The sequence below is a fragment of the Frankliniella occidentalis genome, unplaced genomic scaffold, assembly GCF_000697945.3.
Source record: "Frankliniella occidentalis isolate FOCC.00 unplaced genomic scaffold, Focc_3.1 Scaffold585, whole genome shotgun sequence".
Lineage (NCBI taxonomy): Eukaryota > Metazoa > Arthropoda > Insecta > Thysanoptera > Thripidae > Frankliniella > Frankliniella occidentalis.
This window is the reverse complement of record NW_026267701.1, coordinates 2,690-11,847: the sequence shown is the minus strand read 5'-3', so window position 1 is coordinate 11,847 and position 9,158 is coordinate 2,690. Positions and strand designations below refer to the sequence as shown.

Sequence of the window (9,158 nt, the reverse complement as noted above, 5' to 3'; positions counted from 1 at the left end):
GGGGGCGGGCAGGGGGCGGGGGCGAGCGCAAACCGCGAGCTGCAATGCTTTCTCATTCGTCTGGGTCTGGCATGCGTCTGCTGGCGCCAAGCAAGCGTCCTATTAGTACCTGGTTCTAAATCTGTTTCTGTCCCTCTGTCTCCTTCTCCCTTCTGTCTCCCTGCGTCTCCCTGTCTCCCTCTGTACCTTTCTGTCTCTGCTCTGTCACACACTTTTGCGAGCCAGCCCCATATGACCTGCCCAACGCCACGTCGACTGTGACGGGCGCAACGGCGCACGCATAACCAATAAGGTAGGTCAGAAATCATCCCGCCGGACCGATTTTACTGCACGGCGTGCCGGCGACCTTCGGCCTGGGCCTCGGCAACGCGATCGCATATTCCATATCGCACAACGGTAGACGAACAAAAGGCGGCGGAGAGGTGGCGCATCTGCGTGCGGGTAATGCCGGGCAGGATGTACTCTATTATCCGGTTAATGCTGATAGGACACCGATGTGGGAGAGAGAGGGGAGATAGAGAGGGTGGGACCGGGGGAGAGAGAGGAACAGATAGGGAGAGAGTGAGAGAGAGTGAGAGAAAGAGAGAGAGAGAGAGAGCGACAGAGAAGAAAGACTCTGTGGATCAAAGGGGTGGGGTAGGGTGGGGACAGTCTGAACCGCGTCCTTGCCAACATGGCGCGTCTGTTCTGTACACATGTCTCTCTTCGGCGGAGGACCGCCGGTCTGTCAGTGACACCCGTCATGCTCTCCTCCTGGTGCACGCTGGGCGCGTTCTCGCTGCTCGGCCTCCAGCTCTTCCTCCTTTACGGCGCCACCGTGGTCTCGGCCAGCAGAAAGTCCCCCGTTGTGAGTACAGTATACTGTCCTTTTGGGGGTGTCCCAATACGCCAAAAGGCGTTCTGTGCAAGATTCAGGGCCACTACAGGTGTATGAAAAGCAAGTTCCAAAAAAAGTCGTTCTGATTCCTAACACTATACCCACAGTCCTCACCCTCACCGGCTAAGCAAGGCAAAACCATTTCCATCTAATCAATGCCGGCACTGTTTGTTGTTGACGCTGTTCTTCCTGTCCGTAACGCTCCCATGGCTCTCGCAGCAGCACATGCTGCGCCTAAGCGGCCTGGGCAGCCGCCTCGTCGTCGAGATCCCCGAGATCCACTCGTGCGAGGTGGCCAACAACGCGATCACCTTCGCGAACGTGCACATGGGCATGCTCAACAAGGTGGACTTCGTCGTCGACGCCGACCTCAACGTGTCGCGGGCGGCGAGCTCCCTGCGCGAGGTTTGAACAAGTTTACGCTCCCACCGGCTCGCCGCCGGTCGCCATGCCTTCCTGTCCCCGACGCTCACCACCGCTCGCCCCTGCAGGTGGTCGTCGAGCTCCACAAGTGCCGCGACGCAGTCTCCGCCAACACCTGCGAGTACTTCCAGACGTGGCGCTTCAAGGACCGCCTCTGCGCCGAGTGGAACGACCCGACCAAGCCGTGGAACTCGGTGCTGGGCTCCATCGAGCCCCGACTGGACTGCCCCATCAAGCAGGTGAGGGACTTGTCCATACGCCGCCGGCCGCCGGGCACCCTGACCAGACCATGACGGCATTCGCTCCTGCCGCAGGGAGAGTACCACATACGCAACGGCAGCCTGGACCTCAGGGCGCTGCAGGGGCTCCCCATTCCTCTGGAGGGCAGCGTCTGGAAGGTGCGGGCCTCCACGATGGAGGAAAACCACGAGGTGCACACGTGCACCGTGATCCACATGGAGCCGCACCGCGTCCGCGACTAGAAGCACGGGGGGAGGCCTCGTCGTCGGCGTCCAGCTCAGCGGCATGGAGCCATGCCGCGCCCCCAGTACGTGCCGCCCCGCTCGTCTCTTCGCGTCGCGCGCGCGTCACTGCCCTTTTTTTTTTATTATTATTATCATATTTATAAAGCAAAAGCAAACATGTTTTAATATAGAAGTGCCGCTGTGGCGGAACGTGCAAAGTTCCACACCTGCACCTCACAGCGCCAGCCCCCTGTGCCTGACGTTTGTGATATATCGGATTACCGTCATTATTATTTCGGAGGCAGGCGGCGAATAGTGGTCCAATGCTGGCACCAGAAATTCGCGGCAAGGGGGACCTTGCCCATTGACGTCACGTCCACGAGTCCGGGCGAGAGACACGGGCGGCAGCACGGTGACGCGGTCGGCGGCAATGCTCCTCCGGAGCGAGGACGTGCCGGGGTGGGCCGGGGCCGAGTCCCGCCCGGGCCGCCCGCCTTGGGTATTCGCTTGGTCCTGGAGTCCACACGGGTGGGTGCATTGCTCCCCTGCCCCGCCTCTTACGCGGGGTGTCGGGCATGCAATCAGAGCGGTTTGTGGTTTGACGAGTTCATCGGATATATCCTGAAAAAATTAAGTCATCAGTTTCAATGACACGAGTGGACAACTCATGGAAGCCAAAACGTTTGTTTCTATCAAATTTAAAACTTAGTTTTGTGCCCTCATTCTATACAATTTTTTCCTGCTCATCTCAGCACACTGACTGTATATAACGTGTGCATGCCGATGCACCCTTTACATAATGTGTGCATACCGAAGCACATTGTGGTTCACAGACCCTTTATTTTCCCTTATTTTTTTTATTCTGCAGGCGTGCGGGCTGTCTTGCCTACCGTCGCTCAACACGCCTTATGGCTCCGTGTGAGTATGCAACCCGCTCACACGCCTGCATGCCGAGCAAATTGAAGAAAGGGGTCTGTGGACCACCCTGTATAAAGGGTGATGCCATGCACTCTAAGGTGGAGTGAAGGTCCACTTTTTGTAGTCGCCGAATAGTAATAATGCGGGAAAGTTGCCTCGCTTACTGTTGACTTTTCAGTGACTCATGGCTTTCCCTCGTAAAATTGTGCATGCTACACACACGCCACCCTACACACCACCCAATGCGCCCGGATAGTGAACAGCGATAAGGCAACATTAGTTGATTAATTGTATTTATGGCATAAAAAGGAATAATCTGAAAAACCACCCGAACCAAAAACAAAACAAGTAATTTTCTGTTGTTTTCACTTCTTGACTCTTGATTTTATTCACTGTTTACTAATTGTTTTGCGGTTTTTTTTACGAAGAATTCGCCTGATTCTCTTCCGCCCCGCAACGCCACGGATTGGATGTCTTTTGGGGGCGGGCCGCAATCATGTAGAAGCCGGGGGCGAGTCCAAATAGCGCAATGAGAACCGGGATTGTCATCAGTCACGAGAAGGCGGGCGAGTGGCGTGTTGTGTTGAGACGCGCGGGATCGGATGGTCCAATGTGGACAGTGAGCCGCCCGGAGCCGTCGGCCCAAGCCTCCCTGACCGCCCTTCCCCTCCCTGCCCTACCCCGCCCCACCCCGCCCGACCCTGCCCCACCACGCCCCGCCCCGCCCGCGCACACCACCTTAGAATCCGTTCTTACAAAGTCATACATAACCGTGGCCCCCAGGCGTGGCCCCCGGGCGTGGCGTGGCGTGGTCCTCGCATCAATGGAAGGTGAGACGGGCCACCAACTCTGCCTTGTCATGGGAAGGAAGGAAAGTGAGGTGGGGGAAGGGAAGGCCCGTCTCCGTCTGCTGCAGGTTGGGCTGCCTACTCCTCAGGCGGCGGGGAGAGTGAGCTCCTTCCTCCAGCCAGCTGATTCATCGCTGGGTGCCCACGTGGAGCCCGTTGGGCGGCCTACCCAGGCAGGAGCGTGAGTTGCCGCCATCCCGGTGACGCCCCCACAGGTTAGTTAATCTTGTATGTTCTTAATGAATGCTTTAATTAACATTCCACTTTGGGGAGACGGAGGAGAATAAGGCAGAGAGAACAACACAGAGAAACTTCCAATTAATTTATTTACACGTTTGTTTTCGTATTTTACACGTTTGTACTGTACAGCGAGGATCAGGGAGGCATGACAGACACGGGGGTCACCTCCTCGTCCGGGCGCGGCCGAGCGCGGCGGACAGCCTCTTCTCCACGCCCAGGTAGGCGCCGTACGCGCGCCGCAGCCACACGTTGCGCGCCAGCTTGGCGATGCCCTTGACCCCCGGCACATTGACCTCCTTGTAGGAGGGCAGCGTCTTTTCGCAGCGCTTCACCCAGGCGGCCACGCGCTCCGGCACGGGCAGCCGCGGCACCAGACCCTGCGGAGGAGGAGAAGACCGTCAGTCAGGTGAAGGGGCCGGGCGGGGCCGTGCGCCGCGAAGGCGTGCGAGTGCTCACCAGCATGGTGCTGACGGACGCGATGCAGCAGCAGTCGGCGACCGTAGGCTCGCTGCCGGCCACGAAGTCGTTGTCGCCGAGGACCGCGTCGAGGAGGACGAGCGCCTTCTCCAGGTCCTTGACGCTCTCGGAGCGGAATGTGGGCTCCCCGAAGTACAGCACGGGCTCCTGCAGCACGACAACAAGGGTCATGAACGTCGTGGAGGCTTCGGAGCCTCGTTCGGAGCCTAGGCCGTGCCGTGGTCCTCCGGGACTCACCAGGATGTCGCGCACTCGGGTGAAGAGAATGGCGTTGTCGAAGTGCAATCGCTGGTCCACCACCGCCCTCTTCTGGGCGTCCTTCGGGTACCACTTGTCGCTGCCCGTCTTGTCAGCCAGGTACGTCACGATAGCGTGGCTGCAAAGTCAAACCAGTCTCGCTGTTTCAAACGAAACACGTCTAACAGACCAGATCAGCGCGTAGCGCTTGCTACTGCTTCTGATTAATATCGGCTCTCTCACCTGTCGCACAGGACAAAGTCGCCATCCTCGATGACGGGCACCGTGTGCAGCGGGTTGAGCTTAAGGAACTCGGGCGTCTTGTGGTCGCCGCGGAGAGTGTTGACGAGATGGAACTCGTAGTCGACGCCGAGGGCCTTGCAGGTAAGCAGCACGGCACGCACCGGCGGGGACCCGGTGATCCCGTGCACCTTGATGGGCGCCATCGTCTGAGAGGTGCAGAAAAACGTTGGAAGCAAAATTTTGCAAATGAGACACTTGAAAAATACGCTTCTAAAAATCTATGATGTTCTTAGTTGCTTTGGTTCACCGGGTCCCTAACCTACGCCAAAAAAACGAAAAGGAAAAAGACTCGCAGTACGTGCACCAGAGCGCTGCTGCGCTGCTGCTGCCCAGCTGAGAAGAGAGGCATAAAGGTGGGAGGAAGAGGGGGGGGGGTGAACAGGTCCGTGATTCCACCGACTCTCTCCATGGAGTCGCGCCTCTGCCCCCTCCCCTCCCCCTCCCGCGTACACCGGGCCGGCTTGAGACGCAATGCATCGAGCGAGCTCCTCCGAAAAAGACCCGCAACGCAACGTAGATAGTTGTCTGATAACACAGCTGATCAATTGGTTCCTTCATGAAATCAAACCTGTCAATCTCCCGTTATTAATTTCATTGAACCTCCTGCTGAACCGATATGCTTAACCAATATATTTGTCATTGCCACGTAAAACGAACCATTTTCCACATGCTTCAACAAATTCACTACAAGTTCCTGAACACCTAACAAACAAACTATTGACTTCGCTCTGTGAGTAGGGAAAAGAGAGAGGGGGGGGGGGGGCAGTCGGTGACACGTTCGAAGAGATAAGCATAACCTGGCGGCAGTCTCGACCCGAGCTGTCTCGGCTCAGGGACGGGGACGTGTCAGCTCAAGCAGACATTTCGATCCCGACGACGGGACCATCCCACATACGGGCGACGTGCGGCGAGCGCTAGACGACCTCTTGCAGAATTATGACAATCATAAATCGGGCGAGGTGGGAGAAGACCGAGGGGAAGGGAGGGGTAAACGATAGGGTTGGAGAGAAGGGGTGCGTGAAGGGGATAAAGAGAAGAAAACGAACGCACGTACCTTAACAGGGGCTGGCGGCTCTCCGGGGACTGGGCTGCGACTCGCCGGCATCTGGCGAGGACCCAGAGGCATTATTCCCCCTCTCCCCTCTTTCCCTCTCTGCCCCGACCCCCCTTTCCTTCCTTTCGCTCCTCTCTCTTCTTCCTCCTGCGAGCGGCGCTGGAAACCGGTAACTCCAGGAGGGCCTCCTGCTTCAGCCGGCCGGCGGACCGGGCCGCCGCTCGCACGGGCCCGCCGCCGGCCGGAGGCCGGAGCCGTCCCCTCGGCGGGCTCGGGAGAGTCACTCCGCTACAGGTACGGGCGAGTTCGTGTGGATTTTAGTCTCCAAAATGTTCGGTAAGCGGTCGTCGGCTGCTCCCTCTGCTGGCAGGCCGTAGCAAAGCTTTGGTACCACCACACTTACTCCGACCCAGGCCCGGCCCCAGGCTTAAGCGCTCTACGAAAAATGAGACGCCAATCCATTACACTATGCCCACACCGTCATGTACGCCGCAAGCAGCGGGAAAAATCGACATTACAGCTGATCACTTTGCGGTGCTAATGGTCGTGGCGTGACGCCGAGGGGCGTGGCCGCGGCCCTGGGAGGAGAGCGATTGCCGTGGCCGCGGCGTAGGGTCGTTGGCGCGCGCCGCGGTCCCGGCGCGCGCGAGCGGCGCGCGGTCAATGCCGACCAACGCGGCGCCGTGAGGGTAGGCAACTTATCGGGCACGGGCAGCAGGGGCCCGGTCGGACCGGCCAGGATGAGGGTGCCGTCGGTGGCGGCGGGGCTGCTTGCCCTTCTGCTGCTGAGGGTCGCGGGGGCCGCAGTGCCCGCCGCGCCGCGCGCCCGCGCGGCCCGGGTGGCGCGCTGGGAGGGCATGCTGCTGCACCTGGCGGCCACGCTGCGCGCCAACCGAGCGCTGTCCGCCATCCACTTCGTGTGCAGGTCGGGGGACCAGTGCATCTCCACGACGGCGCTACAGAGGTAAGTGCACGAGGACACCACTCCCCCAAGCGGAAGACCGGTGCGGTCCGCGTCCCTAACGCCCCGATACGCCGGCCGGCAGGCTGGACAGGCGGATGACGGTCGGCTACACGCAGACCGTGGCCGAGGTGCTGCCCGACGAGTGGCCCTCGGCGCCCCGCAGCTTGTACGTCCTCGTCGACCTGGACTGCCGTGCCTTGCTCAACGCCACGAAGCACGCCGACGACGTGGTGCTGCTCGTGACCGGCGGGACTCAGGAGGTAAAAGATAATGCTCCGGGGGTGCGAGTATGCAGGCCCGCGGGATAGCCCTGTGTTACGGGATTGCCTACCGAGCAGGCGCTCTGCTTCAGGTCGGCGGGTAGGCACGCCCGCGGGACTCCCTTGTGTAACGGGAGTGCCTACCGGCTCGGCGCTCTACTCCAGGGGTGCAGGTAGGCAGGCCCGCGTGACTCTCTTGTGTAACGGGACTGCCTACCGGCCCGGCGCTCTACTCCAGGCCCGCCGGACACCCTTGTGTAACGGGACTGCCTACCGGCCCGGCGCTCTACTCCAGGGGTTCGGGTAGGCAGGCCCGCCGGACACCCTTGTGTAACGGGACTGCCTACCGGCCCGACGCTCTACTCCAGGGGTTCGGGTAGGCAGTCCCGCGGGACAGCTCTGTATAACGGGACTTCCTACCGAGCAGGCACTTCTCCTGATGAGTCATGGTAATAACACCCCTTTCGGCGTCCTTGGCTGTTGTCTGTTATCTAGGAGTTTCAGACCCAAGGCAGCAGGGTCCTGGAGACGTGCTGGCAGTCCGACCTTCTCAAAGTGCTCGCAGTGCAGAGGAAAGACAGTGGGGGTGAGCAGACCCGCGCAGAGGCCGCCTGGTCCACGACGCTCCACCCCAACTAACAATAACACTGCTTACCGCCTCTGCAGAGACCGGTCTGCGGATGTACACGTACTGGCCGTACTACCCGGAGCACTGCCACGACTTGCGGCCGCACCTGGTGGCGCTGTGGACGCCGGCCACTCCGCACCGCCCCGAGGCCTTCGGGCTGCTGCCCAAGGACCGCGACCTGGGTGGGTGCCCGCTCAGGGTGACGACCTTCAAGGCGAGGCCCTGGACGGAGATCATCCCCGTCAACGGGAGCCGCATACTGCTGCACACCGGCACCTTCAAGCCGCTTATTCTCACCCTGGCGCGCTACCTCAACTTCACCCCGACCTTCTACTTACCTCTCGACGGCAAGATCTTTGGACGCTCCGATGACTTCCCCAAGTCTGGTGGCATCCTGGGCGATCTCTACTTTAACCGTTCTGATCTCGGGCTGATGTTCACCGGCGCAGACCTAAAGGTGCAAACGTTGCCTACAGTAACAACACAGTGACAAAAGAAATTACATTTAAAATACTTTTTGTGCAGCTGCCGTATCACGCGCGCCCCGCTACGGCCCAGGTCAGCTGTACGACGTGGTGCCTGCCCACGGGCTTCAACACGCGCTCGCCCTGGCGCCTCATCATCGGCGAGTTCACCACGGAAGCCTGGGGCGCCGTCCTGGTCTCCTACCTGGTGGCCATCCTCTCGTACCGCCTGCTGCTGCCCAACAGGACCTTCCGGGAGACGTGGCTCACCGCGCTGCAGGGCCTCATCTCCGGCATCAGCCCCATTCCCGAGAGCGCGGCCTCCAGGTTAGCACATTGAACTGGGCTGCCGTTGAAAACTTGTGTAGTTAAAACGTGTTTAGTGCACCTTCCAAGCTGACGCCGCCCGTCTTTTCAGAGTGTTCATCTTCTGCTGGTCCTTCGCCGGGCTGGTGCTGGGCACGCTCTACATGGCGGCGCTGCACCGCATCACTACCACCGAAACCGACGACACCGTGTTCCACTCGGTGACCGACCTGGCCGACTCCGAACTCCCCATGTTCGCGACGACCGAGCACGTCGCGGCCTACAAGTGAGTATTACTACAGCCCGCCACATGACGCCGCACACCGTCCCTAGTGGTGACAACGGCGTGGTCCAGGAAGGCGCAGTTCGACACGGCGAGCGAGCAGCGGCTGTGGCGGCGCGCGGTCACCTTCAACTACGACCAGGTGCTGCCCGTGTTCGGGCGCCTCTTCGCGCGCCGCGACCTGGCCGTGCTCATGGACCGCAACCAGTGCCGCTCGTACTCCATCACGTTCACCGCGCGCAGCTCGGCGCCCGCCTACCACATGATCCGCAACTACTGCCTGGCCGTGAGCCCCGCCTACAACCTCATCCTGCGCCAGGGCTCACCGCTGCTCCGCGCCTTCACCAAGGCCACCGCGCGTCTGGACGAGGCGGGAATCACCAACTTCTGGTTCGACTTCAAGGTCACACAT

General features: G+C 60.3%; 3 protein-coding genes across 5 annotated transcripts in view; 2 read left to right on the top strand and 1 right to left on the bottom strand.

Annotated features, from left to right (window-relative positions):
* Positions 1-655: 655 nt before the first annotated feature.
* Positions 656-1,982, top strand: LOC113203953 (uncharacterized). 2 transcript variants are annotated; one of them, XM_026418929.2, is made up of 4 exons: positions 656-847; positions 1,100-1,282; positions 1,369-1,539; positions 1,615-1,982. In XM_026418929.2, the coding sequence occupies exons 1-4, from the start codon at positions 674-676 to the stop codon at positions 1,780-1,782; spliced, it is 696 nt and encodes a 231-aa protein (XP_026274714.2). In that variant the 5' UTR covers positions 656-673; the 3' UTR covers positions 1,783-1,982. The 2 variants fall into 2 exon arrangements, with proteins under 2 accessions (XP_026274714.2, XP_026274704.2); XM_026418919.2 differs by having other exon boundaries at positions 1,097-1,282.
* A 1,855-nt stretch (positions 1,983-3,837) lies between these two features.
* LOC113204177 (glutathione S-transferase 1-like) lies at positions 3,838-8,144 on the bottom strand. Of its 2 annotated transcripts, none has more exons than XM_052275354.1 (5): positions 8,032-8,144; positions 4,728-4,933; positions 4,485-4,623; positions 4,227-4,394; positions 3,838-4,147 (listed from the first exon to the last, which is right to left on the bottom strand). In XM_052275354.1, exons 2-5 carry the CDS (start codon positions 4,928-4,930, stop codon positions 3,932-3,934), a joined length of 726 nt encoding a protein of 241 aa, XP_052131314.1. In that variant the 5' UTR covers positions 4,931-4,933; positions 8,032-8,144; the 3' UTR covers positions 3,838-3,931. The 2 variants fall into 2 exon arrangements, with proteins under 2 accessions (XP_052131314.1, XP_026275027.2); XM_026419242.2 differs by lacking the exon at positions 8,032-8,144 and adding an exon at positions 5,842-6,000.
* The window catches only part of LOC113204239 (uncharacterized), a 3,356-nt gene continuing 764 nt past the window's right edge, over positions 6,567-9,158 (top strand). Inside the window, exons 1-7 of the mRNA XM_026419348.2 lie at positions 6,567-6,805; positions 6,888-7,065; positions 7,561-7,651; positions 7,732-8,150; positions 8,219-8,484; positions 8,576-8,749; positions 8,819-9,149. Coding sequence (XP_026275133.2) covers positions 6,582-6,805; positions 6,888-7,065; positions 7,561-7,651; positions 7,732-8,150; positions 8,219-8,484; positions 8,576-8,749; positions 8,819-9,149 — 1,683 coding nt within the window. The 5' untranslated portion in view covers positions 6,567-6,581. The remainder of the gene's footprint in view (positions 6,806-6,887; positions 7,066-7,560; positions 7,652-7,731; positions 8,151-8,218; positions 8,485-8,575; positions 8,750-8,818; positions 9,150-9,158) is intronic.